At 40.2% G+C, this 14,702-nt stretch overlaps 1 protein-coding gene across 4 annotated transcripts in view; it reads right to left on the bottom strand.

Annotated features, from left to right (window-relative positions):
- Positions 1–6,624: 6,624 nt before the first annotated feature.
- LOC126198988 (synaptosomal-associated protein 25) overlaps positions 6,625–14,702 on the bottom strand; it is a 393,632-nt gene continuing 385,554 nt past the window's right edge. For all 4 annotated transcript variants that reach the window (XM_049935684.1, XM_049935661.1, XM_049935678.1 and 1 more), the window contains 2 exons: positions 9,761–9,905; positions 6,625–9,331 (listed from right to left, as the gene is read on the bottom strand). In XM_049935684.1, the coding sequence (XP_049791641.1) occupies positions 9,269–9,331; positions 9,761–9,905 (208 nt within the window). In that variant the 3' untranslated portion in view covers positions 6,625–9,268. The remainder of the gene's footprint in view (positions 9,332–9,760; positions 9,906–14,702) is intronic.

The raw sequence follows: 14,702 nt of genomic DNA, 5'->3' as shown, positions 1-14,702 counted from the left end.
AGATACAACTTTTGCTGCTAGTAACAGATAGTGGTGCTTCAAACATGACTAAAGCTGCCAAGGACAAGCTTGCTCTTTTTTTTTTGTTCAACCCACCAGGACATATTTTTGAAATTAACTAACAGTTTACGGAAACATTCACTTTATATACTCAGTTGTGTTTTTCACTACATGTGACTTCTCAGAGATGGGGTCTGTTTCTGGCAAAGTGGTACAAAAAACTAGCATCTTTCGCAGCACACTCCAGATCACTGTTATTCCTATCTTTGGCTTTAAAAAATCTCTCATTTTGGTGAAGCAGTAGCATTAATAGCAACCCTATGTTTGGCTGTTTTCACATGGTCTTTAATATCACCCTTTCTCTTTGTGTGAAAAATAAAATTCTACAGTACATAGAGTGCCATAAATTGTAACTGGGGATGAAACTTGGGTCTATGGGTGAGACATTAAGTCCAGATCTGAATGAAGACAATCCTTCAACTCTGTGCAAACTGACAAACAGTTTTCCTTCTGTTCAATGTTCAAAAGTCTGGGAACAATTGTTGCAGTCACTCATCTCATTTGCAAATTATCAATTCCAATGCTTCCCACAGACTCACAACATGCTAAGTTCTTCGGTAAGCTCTCTGTTTGAACAAGTTGTATTTATCGTTTTTTGTACCTTTTCTTCTGTTTTTGAGGTTGATGGACATCCCAAACATTGCTCATCTTCTACCAACCGATTTCTACTTTTACATCACTTATACAACTTGTACAAGTATTCAGAGTTACACTGTATCACTATACACAAAATGCAACGTTTCATGAATTTCTTTGGCTGTTTTTTGCAACTGGAAATAGAACTTAATGTTCCTGCATGTTCGAAATCCATGATGCACGACAGACACTGTGAACCTCTCACTCTAGCATCTTTGGACACCAACTGACAAGTCAGAACTTATTCCAGCTTGATGTTCCCAGATTGAATGGATCAGGCTATTGAACAAATTACATAAAAAGGCTTATAGTGTCAGTGGTTGCTGCTAAAAAAATAGTCATTCACCATATGTTTTTACCCTCACACCTCATATTCTCCTTTTTCCATCAATCACAATCACCAGTGTCAGTTTTTGCTACTATAATGGCATAACACATAGCAACAGTCCAGAGTCTTAACCGGGCCACCATATCCACCAGCAGCCATGGATAACTATGTGTAAATATAGCTACCCTTCACTATTATGTCGCTTTCACATCAACCTCATTGATCATTATGGCACTGACGTGGACACTTCCACATGGCACTGGCCAGCTGCATTTAACACTTCAGCCCAACCATGTAGTTGATCGGCATGGCAGGACCCTGCATGACGGCTGATTTGTGTCGGTCATCACCATGATATCTCTAATGATGCAGCCTTCGAGCCTGTGACAACTACATGCACATTATCCTGTTGCCTTATCTGACAAATGAGGGGAAACTATATACAAAGGAAAGAAGTCAGTGGTAGCATTGCTGTGACTTGATTGTCAGATATACTGACTGGGAAAAACTCAGTGGCTCAATACATCCTCATAAAACAAACTTCATGCATAAAATATATTAATAGCCACCAGCATTACCTCCTCTTCAACAGCTGCCACCCGTTCCATACCAAGAAGACCCTCCCATACAGCCTAGCCACCTGTGGTCATCACATCTGCAGTGATGAGCAGTCCCTCTCGAAATATACAGAGGGTCTCACTGAAGCCTTCATAGACTGTAATTATCCTCCCATCTTTATACAAAAACAAATCTCCCATGCCTTATCTTTCCAGTCTCCCATCACCTCCCAAAGTTTCACGGTCCAGCCACAGAGGGGCAGTCCCCTCGTAACTCAGTATCACTCACCACTGGAGCAACTGAATTACATTCTCCTCCAGGGTTTCAACTACCTCTCGTCATGCCCTGAAATGAGAAATGTCCTGCCCACTATCCTCCCCACTCCTCCCACAGTGGTATTCCGCTGTCCACCGAACCTACACAATACACTCGCCCATCTGGACACAACCCCTTCTCCCAACTCCTTACCTCATGGCTCATAACCCAGCAACAGACCTAGATACAAGACCTGTCCCATACAGCCTCCCACCACCACCTACTCCAGTCCAGTCACGAACATCATCTATCACATCAAAGGCAGGGTGCAACCACTGTGCTGCATTCTATGTGACCACGACTACTAATAATCTGTCTGTCCACATAAATGGCCACCGACAAACTGTGGCCAAGAAAAAGTGGACCACATTGTTGCAGAGCACGCTACTCAACACAACATCCTTCATATCAATGACTGCTTCGCAGCCTGTGCCATACGTATCCTTTCCAACAACACCAGCTTTTCTGAATTGCACAGGTGGGAACTTTCCCTGCAATATATCCTACGTTCCTGTAACCCTCCTGGCCTTAACCTTCCTTAGTCATTATCCTCACCCAACCAGCCCCTTCCCTGTTCCATTCCAGCACTACACAGCCCTCATACCTCTGTCACACAGTCTTTTTATTTCTCTCCTTTTGCGCTACCCCCCTCCCCCCACCTCTCCCATACCCACTGTCTAACCTCCCGACTGCACATAGCTGCCCTACTCTCTCTCCACCTCATCCCTGCTTGCTCCCCAGAAACCCTACCCTACACCCTACCCTACACCCTACCCTACACCCTACCCTACACCCTACCCTCCCCCCTCCTCCTCTGTGCCCCCCCCCCTCCCCCGCACACCAGCCTACTCCTTACCCCTACCCAGTCATAACTCCCATCACGCACTGGTGCTGCTGCTCGCAGTGTGGCTTCAGTTGCGAAAGACTGCAGCCATGTGCATGTGCATGTGCGCGCACACGCGATGAAGGCCTCACTGGCCGATACCTTATTTGTGACAGTCTTTTTGTGCCTATCTGCAACTAAGCATCTCCGCTATATGGTGAGTACCATCTTACTTTCTCATAATACTGTTACATTCTATACTGGAGTTTCCATTGTTTGTTAATGATGTGACATTTAGACCGCACACTTCACATTCAGTACTGTACCACCACTGCTTACATTAACAGCTACAAAACATCCCTGTTTGTAACTGAACTACACACACTAAGTTCATCTGTTGACATATTCCACACAAGTCTCACTTAAAAGACTCCTTTAATCTAGTACTGATTTACACTTCTCAATCTATTTTTAAAAACTGCTATTTACAAGATAAACCTTCATGTTGCTTTGGCCAATTTTTATGCTTTCTTAGTACTCAATTTTTCCCCATGTCTTAGCTAGGTGCACTCCTGGTACTGGCTTTGCTTACTGCACATTCCAAATGCATACCCAGCAAATCACATCACGCAATTAGGTGCACAGGGCTGTGCGCCCTTATAAATTGTGTTAAGTTAATGTTATCTAAGTTAATGTTATCTGAGTTAATGTTTCAGATATCTGGCCTTCCCCAAATACTGCCCGTGGTATCTAACCCCAATGTAGTGAAAATCAGAGATACAAGGCTTCAAAAATCTCAAAAGTGAAGCACCCATCATCTCCGGCATGGATTGTCGCCTCTTAATATTTTCAGTTGGTGAGGAAGGCAAAGCAAATAGTGTGTAGCCTGCATGTGCTGCTCAGAAGGCAGATAGATTTGGGTAGATTAATGCAGGGTATGACTTAATGATGTGTATGGGAATTTGTCAGAATTCTCCCAATTAGTTATTAGAGGTATGTAATGTATATAGTACGAGAATGTGTGATGTGAATTTTAATAGAAGACCAGCAAGACTGCTGATGTGATGCCTTCCTAAGACCCATTCCATTCCCACAATGTGGGGAAACACCTACTAAAATGACTAAAAAGTGAGAGTCGAAGTGAAGATAATGCAAAACATATTTGTGACTCTACTTTAGCTAGCAGTAATCTGGAGGGCCAGATTATCTTAAGGAGGGAGAAGCTGAATCTGTGTAAAACTCTGCCAAGCCCACAGTAGTAACCAAACTGCCATCTCCACCAGCAGCTGCGGACAATGACCTCCTGCTGTGTCATTTCTGTATTGCCCTCCTTCAACATCACAACTCTGAGTTGGAACATTGGCCTATGTTTGACACATTTCTGCACAATAGATGAATGCAGCTTCTTCACCTCAGTCAGTGCTGCACAGTTGCATTTAAACCCTCGGCCCAGCCAAACAAGTGATAGGCACGGCAGGGCCCTGCACAGCATCTGCTGCGTTAGTTGTCACTACAACTTCTATTGACATAGCCTTGGAGCCTACAACTAACTAAGATACACAGTCCAGGGTTTATTTTCCTGGACAGCACTGACTACCATCACACCACTAGGACACTGTCAACTACAATGTAAGATGCCTGCATTGCCTGCCACGAGTTGTCAGCTCCAAGATGGGAACTCTGACCACCTTATCGACTTAGTACCTGGCATGCCAGCTACAAAAAGTCAGTGCACCACCTTCCGAGCAGCAGTTGTATGCTATGGGTCATTTGTTTCACCCTCCTCACCTTCTGTGCTGAATAAAATTACCACAAGACAACAACAAGCTGCACCAGAGATGAGTGCACATCCATATACACTACTGGCCATTAAAATTGCTACACCGCAAAGATGACGTGCTACAGACGTGAAATTTAACCAACAGGAAGAAGATGCTGTGATTTGCAAATGATTATCTTTTCAGAGCATTCACACAAGGTTGTCGCCGGTGGCAACACCTACAACGCGCTGATATGAGGAAAGTTTCCAACTGATTTCTCATATACAAACAGCAGTTGACCGGCGTTGCCTGGTGAAATGGTGCTGTGATGCCTCGTGTAAGGAGGAGAAATGCGTACCTTACGTTTCAGACTTTGAAAAAGGTCGGATTGTAGCCTATCGTGACTGTATTTTATCGTATCGCAACATTGCTGTTCACATTGGTCGAGATCCAATAACTGTTAGCAGAATATGGAATTGGTGGGCTCAGGAGGGTAATACAGAATGCCATGCTGAATCCCAACGGCCTCGTATCACTAGCAGGCGAGATGACAGGCATCTTATCCACATGGCTGTAATGGATAGTGCAGCCACGTCTTGATCCCCGAGTCAACAGATGGGGACATTTGCAAGACAACAACCATCAGCACGAACAGTTTGACAACGATTGCAGCAGCATGGACTATCGGCTCCAAGACCATGGCTGCAGTAACCCTTGACGCTGCATCACAGACAGGAGCGCCTGCGATGGTGTACTCAATGATGAATCTGGGTGCGCAAATGGCAAAATGTCATTTATTTGGATGAATCCAGGTTCTGTTTACAGCATCATGATGGTCGCATCCGTGTTTGGCGACATCGCGACGAATGCACAATGGAAGCGTGTATTCGTCATCGCCATACTGGCGTATCACCCGGCATGATGGTATGGGGTGCCATTGGTTACACGTCTCGGTCACCTCTTGTTCGCGTTGACAGCACTTTGAACAGTGGACGTTACATTTCAGATGTGTTACAACCCATGGCTCTACTCTTCATTCGATCTCTACGAAACACTACATTTCAGCAAGATAATGCACGACCGCATGTTGCTGGTCCTTTACGGGCCTTTCTGGATACAGAAAATGTTCGACTGTTGCCCTGGCCAGCACATTCTCCAGATCTTTCCCCAATTGAAAACGTCTAGTGAATGGTGGCCGAGCAACTGACTTGTCACAATACGCCAGTCACTACTCTTGATGAACTGTGGTATCGTGTTGAAGCTGCATGGGCAGCTGTACCTGTACACGCCATCCAAGCACTATCTGACGTATCAAGGCCGTTTTTACGGGCAGAGGTGGTTGTTCTGTGTACTGTTTTCTCATGATCTATGCCTCCAAATTGCGTGAAAATGTAATCACATGTCAGTTCTAGTATAATATATTTGTCCAATGAATACCCGTTTATCATTTGCATTTCTTCTTGGTGTAGCAATTTTATTGGCCAGTAGTGTAATCATCTGCATCAGATAGGATAATAAAGAACTATTTGGTTCATCAACAGTTTCTCTGCAGCCTGCTACAATGTAATCCTGTCGCCCTCACCTTCACACAAACCATAAGAACATCCCAGTAGGCACTCTGAACACATCCTGATAAACAAGAAGACTGCTCCCACCAGCCAGTCATGGCCATGGCACCCCCAACCCACTACACTACACTACACTACACTACACTACACTGCTAATTGTGCTACACAGTTTAGTTTACCTGAGTACAAGTGTGTTTTTGGTGCAGTTTAATTTCTTGGAAAATTAGCCTTTGAAACACACATCTTCGCTACACAAATCGCAGTCTGTTCAGAATAATTATAATAAATGTTTCCATATTTACATATGCATAAAACAGTGCTGGCTGTGTGTAGATATTATTGCAAATATCTCATTTTTCTGTGGGGAAATTGGTACTAAGACAGCGCTATTTACATTGGTATCATGAGCATTTCAGGCTAATAATATTTCTGTTTCATACTGCTTGCTTCAGTACGGTGTTTGAATTACTTTTTGTCATAACAGTGGCAATAATTTGGCTTAGGGAATTTGTATGTAATGACTTCACTTGTGATAATTCTGCTAAATATATAAGTAATCATTCTGATATCACATCTGTTTATTGGCAATGGTTAATACAAAGGGTACAATATGGACTATATGAGCTATTACAACATAGAAAACAAATCATTTGTCTGGAATATGCAGCAAGTGATGGCAACCAAGATATTAACTTCGAAAATCATTATATATATATTTAAATTATACAAACATTCCGAATTTAATATGTGAGCATGGAAACCATCTACTATTAAATGTGTACATTGATTACAGAAATGTGTAATTCATAGCACACAAATTCTACTGTGAGAGAAATATTTTTCATTTGAACATACTGTACAGCTGCAAAATATTTAAATATTGTTGAAGTTGACACTTGACACAAATTCTAAGTTATCTTAGACAGATGAAAACCTATTACTATTTTTAAATAAATTCAGTGGTAAATTCCAGAATACCAGAAAGTGCTCACAGAAACTTTTAGTCAAGTGTGCAAATAAAAAAAAGGGGCTATTGTATTAAAAGTTCACTTCATCATAGACAGAATAAATAAAATATTTGTTACAATAAAATATTATAGTGCAATACTTATAAAGTCACTCAAAAGAATCTCTGATCACTTTTGGTATTCCCTACTCACACTTGTACTCTCTTGGAAACAGCAGTTTTATCATTTTGTACACTTAGTTATTATTCTTGTTATTTATCATGTGCATTTTCTTATTACTTATGTTTTTTTAAGTACTGAATCAAATGCTATATGTAGCCTACAGCACTCCAAAAAATTTCTTAAGTACTGATGTTGAAATGTGATGCCAATGTAAAGACCCAACTGCAGTTTACTATTAATTTGCACTATGCTGCTTACAACGTTATTTAACAATATTCTGCTATACTGTATATGATGGTATTATATGTATGAGCAAAAGTTCAAGCTGTTGAAAAACTAACAATACCATGAAATCTTCTGAAAAAATAATGATACACTAAGATTCAACAGTTATGGATGACATACAAGAGGAAATTGTAGCAAAAAATTAAGTATTACACCACCATAAGCCAAATACGCAGTCATTAGGCCACAGCATACACAAAAATCTCATTGCCCACTTTCCATTCATTCATTCACAATAACTTCAACAGCCTCACACGAAAATAGATAACTATATATTTGCCATTCCTTCCATTAGATGATAATTCTTAATAATTTATTAAGTACAGCAAACAATAAAGCCATTTGCCAATGTAACATGACCCAATAAATGCCAAGAGAAAAAATATCAAATTATTCTGAACCCAAAAGGGTCTGCTACTGTAACAGAAGTGTTGTAAGCCATGTCCATTATTCAGAAGCAGAACTCAATGAGCATTATTGGTAACAGACATAACACAGTACAGAACTGGCAGCTCTGAACAGTGTACCCTCATTTTCATTTTACAATCGGATTTTAAACTGAAGTTATATAATTATGTCTCATGAAACAAGTGTCTGTAACAGTGATTTATAAAAAAATACTTTTAAATTCAGTCAATAGTTTTTCCACACTTTGCACTGTAAAAATTCATCCACATTCCCATGACAATATTTCTAATAACTAATAGTACTATTCATGTAGACAATAACAAACAATATTTCTTCGTTCATGTAATACTTTCCTAAAGAATGTGCATGTTAAACATTTTTATTGCACTTTAAACATACTGTAAACATTCTACACATATTTACACTGCAAGAGAAGTAGATGCTTTTGAAGCACTTGGAACAATTCAAAAATGAGTTATACAACTTTATAATATTTACAAAATATATACATTAAACACGTATCACATCAGTAAAGTTACCCGCTGACTAATTGTTCAATAATTCAATGCTTTAAATGGTCCAAACAAGTGGCAATTAAGTAAATTAGTACAGTAGCTTCCAATCTACTTTGTACAAATGTAACATCAGTAGATAAAATTGTTATGTGAACATTGGAATTTGCTAAGCTGTACTAACAACTGGTGAAATAATTAAATAATTTACAAAACTAGTATATCTATTTTTCAGAGTACATATTAAATAGTTTAACTTGGGGGTAAACATAACTCATTGTGGAGGAGATAGAACACCAAATTTAGACTTTCACCACCATAGTGTAAAATTCAGCATGTCAATATCTATATGTTTTAGTTTAAATATCAATAATAATTATGCTGTGTAGCAAGTATTTTTAATGCATGCTGTAGTAACTTGCTGTGGCTAGCAGTTTATATCCATAGCCAAATACTGCAGAAAAGTTTGCTACCCCTCTTGTGAAGAAATGGTTGATGCAGTAGTGACACATGGTAGTGAAAGGAAACAATGTAATTTAAAGACTGGTGTTCTAGCTCCTACTACTTTTAGACTCCAGTTAGACTCCACACTTTATAGAATTATTAGCAGTTAAAATAGCCATACCTTTTATTCTGAACATACTTTAGGACAAGATAAAAATTTTACTCATTAAATAAAAGAGAAGCTGGGCACGCTTATTTTCTGTAAACAATTTGGTCTTTCATTGCTCATATGAGCAAAATTTATTATAATACTAGCTCTGTATAAACTGACTTAAATGAGCTGAAGAGAAAGGTCAAGGAACCTTATCAACATAATTAAGTACATGAATAACATAACAACACATTAGGAAAGAGACAGGAGTATTACTCTTCCACTAAAGTTTACTTCAGAAGATCGTGGGCTCGCTGGTTGGCCACCGCTATCCTTGTTTCATTCGACTCTCCCTGTAATAGAACAGAATGGCTCTATCTAAGACTGATGCTTTTCTGGAATATATATATATATTACAAAAGATCAAACCAAGCAACTTCTCTCTCTCTCTCTCTCTCTCTCTCTCTCTCTCTCTCTGTCTGTCTGTCTGTCTGTCTGTCTGTGTGTGTGTGTGTGTGTGTGTCAGATGAGATGCTCCTCAGCCATACTTAATCTTTATCTGTTATTTCTACACTGGTAATGCAGTAATTTGTACTCAAGAGTGGGCTCTTGTTATACATGCCAAAACTTCTATTGCACCAATAATAAGTTATGCAAATTTTTATGGGAAAAAAAATCAAGCTCGCAGAATACACAGGACTCTACTAGTTATAAAAACACTGTAATTAGAATAATTTATAGCTCTTCATAATAAATGTACAACAAGAGAGACGATACAGTACCTTCCTGTTAATTCTGTCTATCTGTCGGTTCTGGTTCTCCAGCTCAGAACCCATGTCCAATGCCATATTGCGTAGATTTCCAATCATAGTGTTGACTTGGCCCATATTTTCTTCCATTTCATCTTCTCGGGCATCATTTGTGATCCTGTTCAAAAGTAAAATTGTGGTTCATATGTATCGGCATTTTCTCACATTCACAAATAATATTTATTTTTTATTTGTTATTGCACTTGAAATACAAGCAAAACAGTACCTGCAGTAGAATCAATACTCTATCTGATTCTGACTAACGTATTTTCTGTACGAACATATTAAAAGATGCAGCAATTCATTTCAAAGTGAATGCATTTTTATTACAACTTGGCATCAATTACACTTTTAAATGATATTATTCCAATTTATTACATTCTATAAATCATCATCCTACAGTGTATGATTGCTTTAATAGTCAAAGAAATGTATACAATCTAATATGGGTGTTTTAATTTAATTAATGCAAGAGAAAGAGCATCACAAAAATTATTTCCAACAAGTTATAGCAATTCTAATTTAGTAGGTGTCAGAAAAAGTACTTTGGGTTGGTATAAGATTCCCAAAGTCTCCCAAATGAGCAATAAACATAAGCACTTTAAGTTTAAACAAAAAACTGCAAGGTTTGATTAATATAGCCAATTTTCCCCTCTTCTTACAGTATAAATTTTAAACTATATTCACAAGCTAATATACTAAAAATATTCCATATCTGCCCAAAAGTTCCCCACTCAATGGTCCACAGTAACATGCTATTTTTAGACTGGAAGGCACCTCCAACACAGCTCCTCCATCTACATCTACCTCTACATCCATACTCTACAAGCCACCTGACGGTGTGTGGCGGAGGGTACTTTGATTACCTCTATCCGTTCTCCCTTCTATTCCAGGCTCGTACTGTTCATGGAAAGAAAGGACTGTCGGTATGGCTCTGTGTGGGCTCTAATCTCTCTGATTTTATCCTCATGGTCTCTTCGCGAGATATATGTAGGAGGGAGCAATATACTGCTTGACTCCTCAGTGAAGGTATGTTCTCGAAACTTCAACAAAAGCCCGTACCGAGCTACTGAGCGTCTCTCCTGCAGTGTCTTCCACTGGAGTTTATCTATCATCTCTGTAACGCTTTCGCGATTACTAAATGCTCCTCTAACGAAGCGTGCTGTTTTTGGACAGCATTTCCTTAGGATTCTTCCAATGGATCTCAGTCTGGCATCCGCTTTACCGACGAGCAACTTTATTTGATCATTCCATTTTAAATCACTCCTAATGCCTACTCCCAGATAATTCACGGAATTAACTGCTTCCAGTTGCTGACCTGCTATATTGTAGCTAAATGCTAAAGGATCTTTCTTTCTATGTATTCGTAGCACATTACACTTATCTACATTGAGATTCAATTGCCATTCCCTGCACCATGTGTCAATTTGTTGCAGATCGTCCTGCATTTCAGTACAATTTTCCATTGTTACAACCTCTCGATATACTACAGCATCATCCGCAAAAAGCCTCAGTGAACTTCCGATGTTATCCACAAGGTCATTTATGTATATGTATTGTGAATATCAACAGTCCTATGACACTCCCCTGCGGCACACCTGAAGTCACTCTTACTTTGTAAGACTTCTCTCCATTGAGAATGACATGCTGCGTTCCGTTATCTAGGAACTCTTCAATCCAATCACTCAATTGGTCTGATAGTCCATATGCTCTTACTTTGTTCATTAAACGACTGTGGGGGACTGTATCGAACACCTTGCGGAAGTCAAGAAACACGGCACCTACTTGGGAACCCGTGTCTATGGCCCTCCGAGTCTCGTGGACGAATAGCGCGAGCTGGGTTTCACACTATCATCATCTTCGAAACCCATGCTTATTCCTACAGAGTATATTTCTAGTATCCAGAAAAGTCATTATGCTCTAACATAATACGTGCTCCAAAATTCTACAACTGATCGACGTTAGAGATATAGGTCTATAGTTCTGCATATCTGTTTGATGTCCCTTCTTGAAAACGGGGATGACCTGCACCCTCTTCCAATCTTTTGGAATGCTATGCTCCTTTAGAGACCTACAGTACACCACTGCAATGGGGGGGGGGGGGGGCGCAAGTTCTTTCGTGTACTCTTCACGATTCATGTCATATAGAAACTCTCACTGTTTTTACCTAAAGGCAAGAGTGTTTGCTCATTTGGCATATGTTCATTTCTTGTTGTCTTATGGAAATATATTTTGGGGCAGTGCACCTAAAAGAAATAGAATGTATATTCAATAGAAGTGAGTAGTAAGAATATTGTGTGAAGTAGGCAACTAGACGTTTGCAGAAACCTTTTCAAGGATCTGAGGATTAGTACACTCATTTCCTAATATGTTTGCCCTTAATGATTTTCACTGCTGCTGATAAAAATCGGCTCAAGCTGTGCTGTGATTTACACAGTCAAAATACAAGACATGAAAGTAATATGTAAGACAGCAACAGGCCGATGCTGCACTGCTTTTGTGCATCAGACAGAAAAAATTAATGTTTATGTCATGCTTATAGATGTGCAAAATAGTTCTGACAACAAGCAGGATAGAAAGGCAGTTGTAGCATCCAAACAGCTATCAATGTGCTAATGAAAATTTAAATATGTATTATGCCAAATGAAGATGTGAAAAAGTTCAAAAAGTATATTAGGAAAAGTAAAAACATATAAAAAGGGGCTGTCTGCTGTATTTTTCTTTAAGTAATATAATTCACAGGCATGGGGCCCAGCAACAAGTAAAACAATAAATTAATACCATCCTTCTATATTAGGAATGGGCTACAAACCACACACATGCAGTATCTGCAGAATCCTAGGAATTTAAATAATCATTGATACGAGGTGCACTAAAACTTTCATGGAATTACAGCTTACTTGGAGAGCAAAATAAAGAAACAAGTATTGTCTTTAACTGAGAAGCAACCACTACAAGTGAATTTCTCTTTTCCTCATCAAAAGCTCCATTGCTCTCATTTTATGGAAATGGAGCAGATTTGAAATGAAGTGGTTGAAGCTAGAACTGAATAAAAATATTGCCTCATAAAATACAATTTCAAGTCACTACCTTTTTGTACAGAACACTTAACAAAACAGAAAAATTAGTTTACAGCTTTTCTCAAAATATGAGTATATAATACATTCTACTTAATTTGTCCATGTTATGTAAAAAGTAATGCCTCTGAATTTTTTATGTGAATACTCAGAAAGCTTTTTAAATAAAACAAACCTTATCAACATTCTACAACTTTATTCTTTATAACTACATATTTAATTCTCAAACAATGGAAACTCTAGATTTGAATATCAACAATATTAGGAAAAGGATAGTCTGCAACTCACTGTAAAGAGGATATCTTGAGTTGCAGACAGGACAACGTAAAGATTGTTCCACATTTAGCTTCCACTCAAAGCCATCTTCAGAAAAGAGAACAGAGAGAGAGAGAGAGAGAGAGAGAGAGAGAGAGAGAGAGAGAGAGAGAGAGAGAGAGACTGTTCACACAAACCTGCACACTGTTCACACAAACCCACACAATTCAAGCACAGATGATTGCCATCTCTGGGAGCTCTGACTGGAGTGGAATTTGGAGTGAGGTGGGGTGGGGTGGGGTGGGGTGGGGTGGGGTGGGTTTGGGAAGGGGAGGAGAGAGCAGAGTACAGGGAGAGAAGAGCACCGTCTGGTGGAGTGTGCAGGGACTAGATGGAGGCTTGAGAAGATCATCAGATACAGTGAATGGGAGGCTGTCGTACAGAGAGGAGGGGTGTGTGGGAAAGGAGAGGAGCATGGAAGGGGAAAGACAGATGCATTGGCAGAGAAGGCCCACAATGAGGGTGGGGGGGCACAAATAAGGAGGAGGTCATAGCACAGGGGGCAGAAAAAATTGGGTTGAGGATGTGGCAACAGTAGGTTACTGTAGGTTGAGGCCAGTATAATTTTGGGAGTGGAGAATGTGTTATAAGGATAATTTCCACCTGCATAGTTAATAAAAGCTGATGGAGGGGAAGATCTAGATGGCCTGGGTTGTGAAGCAACCATTGAAATCATGGATGTTATGTCTACCATGCTCTTGACCCCTGTTTGGCAGTGGCCATTCATCCTGTTGGACAGCTGACTGGTAGTCATACCATGCAAAAAGCTGTGCAATGATTGCAGCAGAATTGGTGTATGACATGGCTGTTTTCACAGGTGGTGCAGCCTCAGATGTGGTAGGATAAGCTCATGACAGGACTGGAATAGGTAGTGCTGGGTAAGTGGATTGCACATGTCTTGCACCCGAGTTTTCCACAGGATTATCCCTGTGGCAAGGAGGCAGGATTGGCATAGGGATGGACTAGGATGCTATGGAGGTTGGGTGTGTGACAGAACATCACTTTGGGTGCTGTGGACAGAATCCACAATAGGATGTCCTCATTTCAGGACATAATGATGGGTAATCAAAGTCCTGATGAAGGACACAGTTCGGTTGTTCCAATCCAGGGTGCCATTGGGTGACTAAGTGGGCACTCTAGCAGCTAGTTCTCGGGAGGGGGATTGATTGGATGTGTGAGTGGAAAAGTCACAGGGGACTTGTTTGCAGATTGTGTCTGGGGAGTAGTATCTGTCTGTGAAGTCATTGGTAAGACTTTCAGCATACTGGGCAAGGGAGTTCTTGTCGCTGCAGATCTGCTGTTCCCAGGTGGCCAATCTGTATAGGACAGCTTTTTGATGCTGAAGGGATGGCAGCTGGCAAAATGCAGGTACAGTTGGTGGTTAGTGGGGTTAATATGGACAGAGGTGTAAATGGAGCCATCAGAGAAGAAGTGGTCAACCTCCAGGGAGGTGGCTCAGGTGAAGTGGATGGGAGAGAATTTGTTCAGATTGTGAAGGAATGAGGATAGAATTTCTTGGCCAT

The sequence above is a fragment of the Schistocerca nitens genome, chromosome 1 (genome assembly GCF_023898315.1).
Source record: "Schistocerca nitens isolate TAMUIC-IGC-003100 chromosome 1, iqSchNite1.1, whole genome shotgun sequence".
NCBI classification, from domain to species: Eukaryota; Metazoa; Arthropoda; class Insecta; order Orthoptera; family Acrididae; genus Schistocerca; species Schistocerca nitens.
Note: the sequence above shows the minus strand (reverse complement) of the source record. Positions and strands in the feature narration are given on the sequence as shown.